Below are 15139 nucleotides of genomic sequence, written 5' to 3'. Positions count from 1 at the left end.
ATAGCAGTTTTCAAGTACCTAAAAGGGTGTTAAAAGGAGGAGCTCAGCTGAGATCTCTATTAGAACTGAATGTTGAAAGTTCACAAGTGCTGTCTCTGTCAAACCTCTACCATTCAGGTCCCCTAAAAATTCACGGTTGGAGGTCTGTTCAATTTCTATTATGTGGGGTATGGCACATGAGAGAGAGGGGAGTGGTCAGGTGGCTATAATCAGCAATTCCTTTTGCATGTGGAAGAACTACTGATGTCATAATCAATGTACAAAATGCTTGCAGACTCCGGCCTCGTGATTTTTGGATACTTTAAGAGTAGCACTGGTGCCTACTCACTGAGTTATGAACCAGTAGCTTCCCAGTGAACAGAGCTATAAAATGTTGCTCTAGGGAATCTTCTTTTGTACGATGAATGATAAGGGGACATCTGACAAATATGACATGCTGCCACTGTCCGTTTAAATATCTCTATTTTATTACAGCATAAGATAAATGTAGTGGAGGTTTTGTCATTTATCTGCCATTTATATCCATCTGATGCTTCAAACAATGTGAAGGATTGTGACTTGTCAAAAGCTCTTAGCAGGACTAAAGGGATATGTGCTACTAATAAGGCACAGAACCAGGGCTTCCTGCAGAAGCTGGGCCTTACAACACTGCAGATTATTCATCTAAATCCATTTTTGTTGGCAGCTATAACTTAGAGAAAATAACTTCCCACCATGTGGATGGGCAAAATGCCACCCTAATGAATAGGCATGAATGTAACCAGCCAGGCGATCTTGATGTGCATAAGTTATGCACACTGAGGATGGAATTGCAACCTGAAAACATTGAAACACTTTCTATTCCTCAAACTGTCTACTTCTATAGTTAAAAGGACTTCACAGATACAGGGGGAGAGGAGGGAAAGGAATTACGGTAGGATCTGTGAAAGGGTTCAAGGACTCAGATTGGATCAAAGGATCCTTGGAAAGAGTATATAGCATCCTAGAAGCCTCTTTGGGGACTAGGGAAAAAAATAAAGCAGTGTCAGGCTTAGAGATCAAGCCCCTCATTCGCCTGTTTTCCATCTGCTAATTCTGGCTTCATATGCTCTCAGCCAGCTGGCAACAGCTTTCTGGAATGCCAGCCCACAAAGGTGCAGGGGATTGCACTGTTCCTTCTGCCTGCCTGCCCAGTTCAGTAGAGCATTCTAAGCCATGTCTACACACCCGATTTTATAAAGCTGAAGATGCACGTCTCCATTGAGGCTAAGAGTTTGGTGTAGTGAGTGCCCAGAAGGCTACTGTCAACTTTGGCAGTGATGTTCTGGTGGTAGCTATCCCACAGTTCCCACCATTTCTTTGCAATCTGGTAGGATCCTACTCTCTGATGGGACAAAAACAGTACAGCAGTACATGTCATCGGCTTCCCACTGTTGCACATATCGCCTCCTCCCACCCTGCTTGAAAGCAATTGGCAAATACTCTTTTTGTACCGTTTTTAACCTGGTTATTTGTTCAGACTCGATAACAGGGCAAGCCTGGATCCCATTCAGCTGCAAAGTGCTACAGCAATCGTAGCAAACATCTCACACCTGCTGCTGCAGTATGGCCAGAGCCTAGCCAGAAGCCACAGGAGTGAGGAAGGCACAAACACAGACATTTGTGAAACATTTGAGCAAAGCAATTGACAGGCACTAGCAGCATTTGATCCTCATGACAGTAGAAAGCCAATTGTGCGTCTCATGGCACGACAGATTGGTGGGACTGCATATTGCCCTCCCCACCATCAGAGTCCAACAGCAATACATCCTAGAACAGTATTGGCTCTAAAGTTTAAAAAAATCCTGGCTTTTGGTGAGATCAGATGCTCTGCTCACTACTGACCATTCTCTTATTTGTCATCCACAATGTCCTCCCCTCTATTGTCTGAGGCAGCCTGAAGAGTCTCATGGGAGCAATCCACAGATAGCTTTGGGTCACTGCTTCCATCCCCTCCCCCATCTCTAGAATCCCATACAGCTCCTCAGAAAGTGGCATGGTTATGGTGCTGACCCAGACCATCCATTTGCCTCATTTGTCTTCTGGTATGTCTGCTTGAGCTGCTTTATTTTCACATGGAACTTCTAGGTGTCCCTGGCCTATGCAATTTTGGCACAGATATCAGTGTTTCTTCTGCTACTTTGTAGTTCTGCTGGAACAGATTCCTCTCCTTCCACAGTAATCAGGTCTAGGATCTCCTGCATGCTCCATGCTGGAGCTTGTATGTGACGCTAGGCGGTTATGATCAGGTGTGCGGCTGAGGGGAGCTGCCTGTTGTGGTCACCACATTGGCCTAACCAGAAATGAAATTCAAATTTTCCCAAGGCTTTTCCTGTGCAGTTGTTGGTGAGGACACATTATTTAGAAAGTTGACCTAATGTGGCTAAGTTCAAACTAAACTAGTAGCATAGACCAGGCCATACCCAAAAGAGGAGGATCTAGCTTGACCAAATAGCTGGTGTCCTCCTTCAGTCATGTAAGCCACAAAGCCATGACTGGGACCTCTTGCTGCCTCAGTAATAAAAATAATTCCTAAGCAGGGAAGATTGAATCATGTAGCAGTCAACATGTGTGGGTCACAGCTTGTAGGTACATCAATAGTCTTAGGGCCTGAACAATAGAAGAGAAGGGCCCTTTGGATTTTAACCACTCTCGCTCCAGAGGCTGGCCCCACTGGTGTAGGTGTTAAGGCAAAGGGATGGGGCTCCACTCCAGGCTGCCATCCTGCTCTACCCAGCAGCAACTTCACACCCCCAGCTGAAGAGGTTCCAGCCACAGCTGTTGCTAGACCAGTGAGGTTCAACCTGTATAACATGAATTTTGGGCCAAGACACAGAATATTGCAATATGTGAAAAATACTATAAATACAGCTATTTGTATTACACAACTTCAAAAATATTAAGCTTGCTATCTACACAACCCTTCAAATGGCACCTTTACGTCTTTTATATTGAAAAATAGGCACTGGTGTCCTCTTGCTTCTGGTAACACAACTTCTGCTCCCTCTCTCCCACCAGCCTTTTGGTGGAGCAATCTAGGGCTGTCATTCCCACTCTGTGGCCTCTGTCATGTACATGCTCTCTAGAAATGCTACCAAGAATAAGGGTGCCAATTGTGTTGTGGATTTTTGTCTAGTAGAAAGTGGTCTCATTACTCCCAATTCCAGGCAGGACATTGGACAAGCTTACTACTGGTATCCTAAATCCTCTTTACAAAGCAATGGTTATTCCTTTTTTGAAGCCTGTCATCTGAGAGCACGCATTGCCATTGTTTTTTTCCTTTGTGATGATCCTGAAGCTATTATGTAAACAAATTGGGTGTTTCTTCTCATGTTGGTGTAAAAATGGAGTGGCACAGTTTTAATTAGGTCCAACATGTTCAAGGAATAACTTCAAGCTAGAATGATTAGTGAAAATCTCAACCTAAAAAAAACCACAGTTACTAAAATAATATATAATGTATAGGCTTGGAAATAGACATGCTAGTGTGTGGGATTTTGGCCTGTTGTGACCCACAGCAAAATGGAATCATGCTACAATAACCCAGAAAGTTCTGTGATGGGGTATTTGTCATTTTAATTTTTTTTATCCTAACTGTACAAAGAATATTAAAAATAAATACTTAAAGTAGCATATGACATGGCAATAAGGATAGATGATACTGTCATGATAGAAGGTGAAGCCGAGATTTAAATATCAGGAACACCCCCAAAACACTAGTCAAAACTTGGCTACCTCATTATGTTTTGTTACATTAAGATGTCAGTCACCAGTGTTGTTGCAGTGTAACTGATTTTATTACAAACCAACATCTGGAAGGAATTTAAAAAATATTTACACTTGGTGGTGGAGATTACCAAGGGCAACAGTTGATTTTAGAAGATATACATTATATGTTTTTCTTAGCACAGGTGCCATGGAAAGAAAAATGCAAAGACAGACATGCATGTCAAAATACTCGTCTCAGACTTAACATGGGCTATTTCAACTATCCATCATAAAGCAATTAGTTGGAGCAATGACATGCCACTTTAAAAATGAAATAAAAACTTCATGCAATGGAATGCTCAACAGACATTTATATATTAATCCCCTCCCCCATCTTTTTCTGGTATAAATTGTTTTTAATGGATGTTGACAGGACTTGAGTTTGACTCTTGGTGTTACCCAAACAAATCAGAAAACCACTTAATATCAGAAGTAGACAAATAGAGTGAGCCCTTCTAAATGCTTAGGATGAAACTCTACTTGTTTCATTCATACAAGTAGTCCTGTTGAGGGGCTACTAGCTTAAGACACACACTGAATTTGACCTACAGTGGCCCTTATATTTAACTCTGTTAACAGCGATCTCCATTATTTAACCGCTTCAAAACTGATTACTAATTGGCTGGGTTATTGTTTACTCTATAGTATGTTGTCACCTCCCCCCTGCCCATCCCTGAGTGTGAACATGTGTTTCCAGTGTAGGTGCTTGAACATCTAGTAAATTCACTGTATAGGCTAAATACATTACAGATGCACAGCACTCACTGGCAGTGTATTTATTTCAAGTTAGCTTATGTACAAGGACTTGACGTATAGGCCAGCCTCGCTAAGTGCAAATTCTGCTAATCATAACAGGAAGAATAAATGAAATTCTACAATTTCCAAACATTAAATTTGTAGCACAAATACATGTAAACTGTAGCCAACTTTTTTTGAGGCAGCTAATGATTTGGAGGGTACATTCTGGTCTCTGTCTGCAAGGTTTGACACTTTGCTACTGCCTCACAGACAGAGGCACAAGGACTAAAAGCAGACTCTCTTTTTCTGCTGTTTATGGTGTTAACATATTCCTATTGAACATTTTAGAGCAGATTGAGAATATTAAGACAAAGCACACTGCTGATCTGTATGGTACTATCATTTAACAAAAATTAGAAAGCATTACTTGCAAATGATAATGCATAAAGTAACTGACCATTTTTGCTGTGAAAGGATTTTTCTGTTTTAGAGACCACACAAAGATTGTTACAGAAACATCATATTTCCAGCAATAATGGCTGGGGAAAGGAAGCTCTGCTGTTGGACTGGAACGGAGTTAATAGCCTCATCTGGTTGCCACCCCTTTGAAAATCCCAGAACAATAGTTTTTGGTCTCTGATCCACAGATGGTGAGGGGTGAAGAGGAAGGAAGAGGGTGCAAACTAGGTCTAAGATGTTCAAAAAGGTCTGAACCTCCATTTGAAAATTTGTATGACTCTGCAAATGAAAAAAAAAGAAAATCCACTGCCGTACAGGCAAGTCATCAGGGGATTTAAAGGACCCTGACTGACTTACGTCTTCCAGGTTTTGGGATCCTACTACAAATTTTGGCAAAGTCTGCAGTAACACTTGCAAAATTGACAGCAATTTAGAGAAATCCAGCACTCCTGAAAGTAATAAGACAACAGCAGAGGACCTCTCCACAATCTGTTTGAAGCAAACTAAACCCTTATTTTAAACTCTTGAAGAGCTAATCATTTGCTTACATTTGGAATGAATACCTTGAAAGTAGAATAGAACTACATCCTCATTGAGGTTGCAGTTTCTAAGTCTATATAGTTAGATTAGAAGACTTACCCAGCATTGCCAAGGTCCAGCTTTGCCCATGAAAACTTATGCCCAAATAAATCTCAGTCTTTGAAGGTGCCACACTCTGGTATTACTAGCAGATGATGTTGGTGCACCAAAATGCTTGTTACCATATAGTATATATTCCACAATAATAAAAATGTAGTATCACAAAGGAAAAAACAGCATGTGGCTGTCTAAGTGCTCATTACCCACAATTTTAGTGCAGAGCTGCAAGAGAGTTGTGCTCACATTTAGGCACTTACAAATCTGGCCATTTCAGTTAGAAGTGCTCATCTCACACCCACATCCACTGTTCTCAATTCAGGCAAGCATGCTACATACTTTTTCTGTTTGTAAATACTGTAATATCAAAGTGCCTGTACTACTGTGGCTAAATATCTGAAAAGCTATCCACATGGTAGCTTTTTCTCTTTAAACTAGTATAAATTTGTTTAACCTGCACTGCCACAATTCCACCCTAATTTAAATTTGATTTTAATATAAACCTAGAGGTTACATTTGCATTTGTACAAAGCATTACTAGAATCCTGGATTATATTATGGTTAATTTAGTCACTTTTAAACATGTACTTTACATGGTAATAGATCAGTAAAACAAAGTTGCAGCTATTTTTTTATCGCCCTAAGTTTCCAGAGATTTGAAAGTATATACACTTCTACATTAAATAGGTAAGGAGGAACCTTGACAGTTTCACAGAACCAAATCTTGTTCTTTATTATATAATAGTTAGAGAACTATTTACTGTCCCTCAGGACAAACAGCAGACCTTCTTACAATTTTCCTAAGTAAGCCACTTTGACAGCACAATAGCAGGAGTACATAAATACAGATTTCCACCAATCCACAATAACATATACTTCACACCAGTTAACTGCAGATTTCTTGTTTAATACAGTTAGTTTTACATCCACACTGAGGTGGTTTTCCCTGTAAAACATTTACATTACTTTCCACATTGTCTGCACATTTTATTTTTAGCATGCGCTGAAGTGAATGACAGAGGTGCAGTCCAATAAAATACCGCTACTGGTTAGAGAAAGTGAACATACAATAAAAAAGGGACAAATAGTAAATCTTAGAACAAAAACTCTTAAAATGGAAATATATTTTATATGAAAGTGTTTATCTTCAAAGTAGCACAGAAACTACAATTTGATCAAATGCACTGGGTATTTTATAAGCCACTTCTGTTGTTCTGATGATTCACGTTTCCTTAGGACAATCATCCAGAAACCTTGAGGACACTGCCAAACAGTATAAAGTAGCTGTTTTCACAGGTTTGTAATATCCTTTAAATTATCACTTTGGCTAACACTGCATATTGTTTTGAAGGTGTTCCTATTACAGAATAGAGAATTTTCTTTTCTTTGTGTACCAAAATTAATATCTGCACAACTTTGGAAAGGTTTCTTCACTACACCAGTAAGGAGCATAAGATGCATTGTAGATGATTCACGTAAGACTTTCAAATGATTTGTATTAAACATAGGCTACAAAATGTGTTTTGTCGTCTTTAAAGCATATCATTTCAAATAGAAAAACCCTGACACCCACTTCTTTTGTAGTTAAGAGTGCTACCCGGGCTAATCATCTATTTTGGAATGTGTATATAAAGGTGGTTTGTTAAAAATGTACTAAAAAGATAATCAATAGGTAGCGCTGCCTAAAGCTTCCTGTGAAGCTTGAATAAGAGCAGAAGGTAGATATCACATCATTGAGCAACATTTAATCATTTGGAATTGATTTTATATATTATATGCTATAATTTTCTCCATTGTTTAGAGTATTTTAATGTACAATTACTGAATAGGCTAATTTTTTGTTCACTCATGAGCAAACATTTAAGCCTACTTAAATAGATTTAACCGTAACATGTAGTTTTATTTTGGAAAGTAACTCTGTAAAACATGGTATTTAATGCGCAATATCTTCTCCACTTGCTTCCAAATCAACTGTGCTAAGCTGACAAGTAAAAAAGATTCCCTAGACTAACTTTTTATTGTTGCACATCACCACCAGTAAGATATGCTCATACCAAATTATGTTTGTGACATTCATAAAATTTCATATTCTCCAGTGGTCTTGTACAGGGGTAGCTGAATGAAAATTAAATAAGTGTGTGATGATGCAGAGAAAAATCCTGCTCCCCTTTCAGCATTGTAGAGCTAAAAGGAGAAAAAACATAGTAAAAACTGCCACTAAACAAGCAGATATAACCCCAAATAAGGAACAAGTTGAGTATGGCGTAATTTGTATACTATCACTTTTCAAAGTAGACCCACACTAACTTTGGGTTATTTCCATCTTCACAACCAACAGCAGTTGTAACTCAATTGCTTTTACACACTTTTAGACAAAGATGTGGTTTTTTTTTCCCAAACAACCATTGGTTTATCAGCTATTTTTAAGGATAGGATTTTCCAAACCCAGATTCATTTATCACCTGCTTAAATATGAAAAAGACTTTAAGGCAACAAATTCTATCCTCACCCACCTTGTAGTAGTTTTTAAAATAGTTTAAATAGAAGATCTGAATGTATCTGTCAGCATCCTTTTACTAATCTAGTTTTGTACTTTAGTTAAAAAAAAGTGTAGAAAATTATGCTCCTGAAAATAAAGCTGTGTAGCTTTTTTAGGGTACTAACAATCAGTTCTACAAACTCTTTCCAAATTCTTGAGCAGACACATTCTAGAAGTTACTATGTAACTTGCAATATATGCCATCATAGATTATATTTCATGGCTTGATTTAAATGAAAACTGCCACAAATTCCTGTTCAAGAAGGACCCAACAACTTCAAATTCAAATGGATAGAGAGACTTCACAGTACTAATAGGGAATGTTGAACTAATAGTACACTAAACACTAAAGCAAAATGCAGGACAATGTAGCACTTTAGAGACTAACAAGAATAGTACACTAAACACTAAAGAGCATTCTTGGTCATTTTAAAAATTATAGCTACATGTTTAATATTCTCAAGTTCCCAAATGAAAGGCTACTCCCTAGCATATGGTTAGCAATTAGTTAATGGAACTTCAAAAGCAACATGCCCTTTCTGTGACTATAAAAAAAGAACAGACTGGCACCCTTATTTCAAAAGTAAATGTCATTTGTGCTTTTGCTTCATTGAGGGAAAGTTACAGAACTCACAGGTTTAAAGCTATCCAATAGTACTATTTGCATTGAAATATATAACCAAGACTGCTTCAACTATCACATTTTTTCCTGTGTGTCAAAAAGCTAAAAGATTTCTGTTTTCTACTAGCAGAGGCCAAAATTCTCAATGGTAGAAGGTCAAAATTAGGTTCCCCAATAAAAGTGGCCTGACATTCAGGAAGTACTGAGTGCTTATAACTCCTATTGACAGCAGCTTAAGAGACTAACTTCAGGCACCAGGGTTGAAAATTTTGGCTACAAATCAGTTTCAGAATAAATGCAAACATTTTGCACAAAAATGTCTGTTATGTTAAAAATACATCTATACATGGACAGCTGTTACCTTTCCTAAGGGTCAGACAATCTCTCTTGCTATATAAATATCAGCACAAGCATATAGACTCTCATGCCAAGGCCCTTCTTAAAGCACATGAATATATATACAGATTTAACACATTATAATGTATTCAGTACTCTACTTTAGGGACAGTCAGCACAAAAATTGTAAGTCAACATTTCAAGACAATGTCAAAAGTGCTTTTGCAAAGAATACAGTACACAGTTGTATATTCAAAGTCTCAAAATACTTCATGAACTCTGAAGTGGTTATCTAAGGAAGGGACTTCATCTGCAAAATGAAGCAGTTTATTTACTTGTACACCAAATTCTTCAAGAATCTGCACAAATTTCCTGTGCTCCTTCCCAATCCATGACCTCATTGTATCAAACACTTGGTAAGGTGTAACATGAGCATGAACTGCAATCCCTGTCTGTGCAAATTCTTTCAACACTTCAGGGTCAGTAACCCAAGTATTGCTTCCTCCAGAGTGACCACCATCTAACCAGTAAAACGCTTTTATATTTTTTAGAAAGGCATCTGTGCTTCTGTCCTTTTTAGTTTCTTTTAACTCATAAAGCAACTGGTTCAAAACCACACAACCTTTACTGAAACCAATCAAAGTAAATGATGCTGCACCTATAACAGATGGTGCACCGAAATTTATAGCAGAATTACTAGAATGTTCACAATTTCTCTCTCTCTTTGCTGCTGGACAGCCATTTGTTGTAGGAACAGATTTTGATTCACAAACAGCTATTGTTGCATCCTTGTTGAAACTATACATACTCTTCTGGGACAGCAAAATGTTCTGAGTGATGCTGAATGCATTAACTAGCAAAGCATGAAGGTGTGTGAAAGCTCCAAAGTCAATACTGTGGTCTGGTGCTCCAAACATATTACTTGCCACAAAGTTATCATAGCAGCTGAATTTGTGCAGATGCATACGGGAACATTTTACAACCCAAACATAACTATTAGGGAATCGGCGAGCAAGTATGATAGCTACGTTTTCTAAACTCCAGCATGCCCACTGAAAGTTTTCTGGGTGGCAGGCCATAACATCGTGATAGTTCTGAAAGAAACAAGACAGACAATGAATTACTAGATTGTAAGAGCACAGTGTTTCAGGCGAGCAAAGTTTTAATTTTCATTTTTCTTTTAGGTTTGCTAACACAAGTATTTATGGAAAGGGCTATGGCAGACTGCTAGAGAAGGATACATGATTGTCTTTGGAAAGGTTTGCATTTGAGACACTCAAGACCACAGTATGAGGTTCATCTCCAAAATGGAAACCATGTGTTTTCTGATAAAGAAACTATGTAAACTTAAGCAAGTTTTAAAGAAAATATGTTGTTCACTACATATATATTATAGCAAAATATTACCTAAATACAGCATTTAGTCTCAGAGTATTGAATTTTATTGTGTTTAGTTGAATTTACACTTTAAAAGGCTAAGATTCTGTAGACCAGAGCTATTCAACTTTGGAAGCCCTGGGGCCACAATGATACTCACAGTACCGTATTTTCCGGCGTATAGGGCGACTGGGTGTATAAGACGACCCCCTATCTTTTTAATTAAAAGATAGGGTTTCATCTTATACCCCAGCGCCCCTCCGCCTCCTTTGCTCCCGGTGTCCCTGGTCTGCTGGAGATGGTCCCCAGCAGACCAGAGGCACCGGGAGCAAAGCCGCCAGGAGCGCCTGGGCTGCCCCCCCCCTCCCCCGCCGGAGCCCCTCCGCGGCTTTGAAAGCCTCGGGGGAAGCCGGCGGGGGGGCATCCCAGGCGCGCATGGGCTGCGCCCCCGCCGGAGCCCCTCCGCGGCTTTGAAAGCCACGGGGGAAGCCGGCGGCGGGGCATCCCAGGCGCGCATGGGCTGCCCCCCCGCCGGAGCCCCTCCGCGCGGCTTTCAAAGCCGCGGAGGGGCTCCGGCGGGGGGGCAGCCCATGTGCGCCTGGGATGCCCCGCCGCCGGCTTCCCCCGAGGCTTTCAAAGCCGCGGAGGGGCTCCGGCGGGGGGGCAGCCCATGCGCGCCTGGGATGCCCCCCCGCCGGCTTCCCCCGAGGCTTTCAAAGCCGCGGAGGGGCTCCGGCGGCGGGGCATCCGGCGTACAAGACGACCCCCGATTTTGGGGGGATGTTTTTTAACATCAGAGGTCGTCTTGTACGCCGGAATATACGGTACATGCCGAGGGCTGCAACTTAAGTGTGGTTGGATATACATGCAAATATATATGTAAATAGCTTCTTTCACACTGCCGAGTATGGATACAAAAATTAAGGCAAGACTATACAATGTGCAGGCCCCATTTAATTTAATTCTGCTGAAATTAATAAAATGCAATATTTACCCAATTCCCCCCATACGATAGCACTTTTAATGATCAATTACAGTCCAGAAATTTAACTACTAAAACACATATCAACCCAAACTGCACCACAGGCCGCAAAACGCATGCGGCCCATGGGCCGTGTGTTGAGTACTCCTGCTGTAGACTATAGATTACATTAACTTTTAAATTATATTCAACCTTACAAAAATACTAAATTCACCATTATTGTTTTTCTTAAAACTTAAAATAATTAAAAAATGTTTACATCTTAACTATTTTCAAGATTAAAAGTGCACAGGAAACTAATTAAAGATATCTTTATCATTTCATTTTGAGGTATGTTAATGCATCCCTCCACCTTGCTTAAAGTGTAAACTAACTCTGAATAATATGGATAGTCTTCCACTACCCTATTTCTATTAATGGAATAGAACTGAATCCTGATTAGCTTTTCATGAAGGAGAAGGCAGGAGAAATGACACACCACTCTTGACAAGCCAAACCAGTTTACAGAGGACCAAGTCCAGTCGAACCTTAAGAAGCTAAAAAGCAAGATAAAATTGTGTCTGTTCAGTTTTTTCCTTCTGCTTGGTTATAAAGGAAGGAAAGGTTTTTCCCTAATCAAAGTTGCTCTTCTAATTTTCACCACCATAGAAATACTGAAGTCAAGACGACAAAGCTAAACCTGTGTAAGCCTTTGCAGGATCAGAGCCTCAATCTCTGAGCAGGGATGGGCAATATATCACTAGGATTAGCCCCAGGTGGATCACCAGATGATTTACCTGCACATCCACAGGTATGGCCACTCTCAGCTCCAATTGGTGGGGAACAGCAAGCCATGGTCAATAGGCTTGTGGCTGTATCCATGAATGCCCACCAGGTACTAAGACAAAGTCTCTACTTACCAGAGGATCGATGCTCTAGCAATTGATCTTCCAGGGTTCAATTTAGTGGGTCTGGTAAAGACTAGGGATGTTAACTAGCGATTCATTTATTAGTCAAGTAGTTGATGGAATTTCCGTCAAGTAGTTGATAAGCACTTCTGCGTTCCACCTTTCAAAGTTGGTACGCCAGGCAGAGCCCAGGGCCGGCGGGAAGTCCCACTGACTCCTGGCTCCACACAGGCACTTCTGCTTTGAAATGCAGCTGACCTCGGGCAGCGGGGGGGGGGGGGGGGGGAGAGGGAGAGGAGGCAGAGAGAGAGGGACAAAGGAGGCTTCCGCAAAACAGCTTCTGTCCACGGCAGGCCTGGGCTCACTGTGAACAGAGGCCACTCCAGGGATGCTGGAGGAGCCTCTGTCCACAGGGAGCTCAGACTCCTCACGGACAGGGACGGCAGGCAGAGCTGGTCTGTGTGGAGAGCTAATTTTTAAAACCAGCTCCCCTCACAGACTGGCTCCTGCCTGCCACCCAGTGCTGCTGCTTCTAATACTGAGTCAGTAGTGCAGGATCGCAGGGGGCTTCCCAGCAGCAGGGCTGGGAGTGCACTGGCTGCCAGCCCTACCCCCAGGGACTAGCAAATAGTCCTGTAACCACTAAAGTTTGATGTGGTTACATGACTATTCAATTACATGTTAACACATCCCTATTATTTACATAGCTGAAGTTGCGTACCTTAAGCTGACTCCCTTCCCCTCCCCCCCAGTGTAGACCTGGCCTAACCCTGGATAATCACGTCATGGGCCTCTTATTGCCCACCCCTCCCTGTCTTTGAGTCTCAGTTCCCGCACTGTGTAATAAAACTTCACCACCTCAGAGATATGTTGTGAGTATGAGTGTGTTAGCAACTGTAAGAACACTCAGATAGTCTCAACTGCCACAATAAATAACTATAGACTGTTATAAGAAGTTACTGGAACTTAATATTTCAATTACTGATGCCAGCGTTAAGAACTTTCAGACCACAAGCCATCTAAAACCGGTAACTAATAAGAGCTTCTGTGAAAGAATAAGCCTAATAAACTGCTTGAACCAAGGCTATAAACTTCCACTTATGTAGCTTGCTAGCTTCCAAATCTGAATAGCTAGACTTAACATTCTATGATGCATTAAAGCATGGTGAGTAACTGTCAAAAGAAAAGACAATTAATTTCTTAGCATATGTGCAATGTACCTTGAGTGGCACATAACCAGTGCATCATCATTGAATTTGCTCTTCTAGATGGGCTGGTTGCCCTGGGGCAGATACTGACAGAGTCCAGAATGAATGCCGACCAATGCCCTCTCCCCCACCATACCCCACCCCACTACCCTGGTTAACTAAACTGTTAGAGCTGAGAATCCAAGCACTCAAGAGCTAGAAGACTTCAAGAACTAATGCTGCTCCACAGTTTGACATATGCCTCTTGTTTCTCGTTAGAACGATATTATTAACCATAACATACAGGTAAATTGCGAACATTTCATAACAACCTTTACGTCTGACCACTTTATTTCACACCAGTATTAACATTTTTCATACAAACGCACACATTTTAGTGAAATCTATTTTCACCCTAATAAAACAATCCAATTGTACAAGAAGTAGCAGTTCACTCTAACCAGAACAACAATGTGCACGCTACAGTGACATTAAACAAGTCAGGCCACTTTCACCGTAGTCAACTATCAAAACTCTCACTGGATCCAACTGTAAGTGGGTCCCAGCAAATCCAAGCCTACAACATATCGAATACGGAGTGGCAATGCATACTGTGTAAGATACAGGCATGGCTATCATTCCACTCTAACATAGGGGGCTGTAGTTATTTATAGCTGTGTTTTTATGCTAGGCAATAGCAGCATAATCAAGGTGAGCAGCTCGCAACACACATTTAGGTTCCTACATCTCTGATGTATGAACATCTGATGCAAGTGCTGTATCAAGGACAGAACGACAGTAGCTCTATGGGGGCTCCAGGCTAGGGCATAAGGGAAGCGTCACATCATGCGAAACACGCCGGAAAATGCTCCGACTTCACAAAACTCTCCGTGCACCAGCAGGTTTCGCTTCATTTCTGAGCCCAGGGAAGACGCAACGGGACGGCGGCTCCCCGCCTCCCTGCTCCACAGTGTGTGTGGCGGGAGAACACAAGTGGGGCGGGGGGCGGCCGCGCCCCCATGAGTATGGGGGGGCACACACCGGGGTACCCCCCCCAGGCTCCCCGCCCCCCCGCCGGGCAGTACCTGCACGTCCCCCGGGAAATACACCACGTGATGCCGAGGCGGCGGCGGCTCCTCCGGCGGCGGCAGCAGCAGCAACAGGTCGTTGGTTCGGCCGGGGTCGGCGCCCGGCACCGCCGGCAGCCGCAGCCACGGGGGGCTCAGGCGGGCGGAGGAGGAGCCGCCGCCCGAGGGCCCCGCCCCGCAGGCGGCTGGGGCCCGGCACAGGCTCATGGCCCGGGCCAGGCAGAGCAAAGCGGAGCCGGCCGAACCCCTCAGCACCGAGGCGGCGGCGGGCGCGCAACGCCGGCTCATAGGAGCCGCCAGCCCCCTCAGCGGGCCCCGCGGCACCAGGCCACACCTGCCGCCCACCCAGGACGAGGCATCGCCTGCCTACTGCGCCTGCGCGAGCCGAGGGACGGCGCCTATTCGCGGAGGCAGCTTTGGGGGCGGGGCGGGGCCTGAGGGAGCTTCCCCCCTATTGGCGGCTTCGCTTCCCGCCTCTTCTGGGAAATGGAACAGGGGAAAG

At 42.4% G+C, this 15139-nt stretch overlaps 1 protein-coding gene across 2 annotated transcripts in view; it reads right to left on the bottom strand.

Annotated features, from left to right (window-relative positions):
* The window catches only part of C7H2orf69 (chromosome 7 C2orf69 homolog), a 22050-nt gene extending 6911 nt beyond the window's left edge, over positions 1 to 15139 (bottom strand). Inside the window, exons 1-2 of one of the 2 annotated variants that reach the window (XM_075934274.1) lie at positions 14635 to 15139; positions 10145 to 10210 (exon numbers count right to left, since the gene is read on the bottom strand). In XM_075934274.1, coding sequence (XP_075790389.1) covers positions 10145 to 10210; positions 14635 to 14925 — 357 coding nt within the window. In that variant the 5' untranslated portion in view covers positions 14926 to 15139. Of the gene's footprint in view, positions 1 to 6505; positions 10211 to 14634 lie in introns of those variants that run through there. The other variant, XM_075934273.1, reaches the window with a different exon arrangement.

Source organism: Pelodiscus sinensis, chromosome 7 (assembly GCF_049634645.1).
Source record: "Pelodiscus sinensis isolate JC-2024 chromosome 7, ASM4963464v1, whole genome shotgun sequence".
NCBI lineage: Eukaryota > Metazoa > Chordata > Testudines > Trionychidae > Pelodiscus > Pelodiscus sinensis.
Note: the sequence above shows the minus strand (reverse complement) of the source record. Positions and strands in the feature narration are given on the sequence as shown.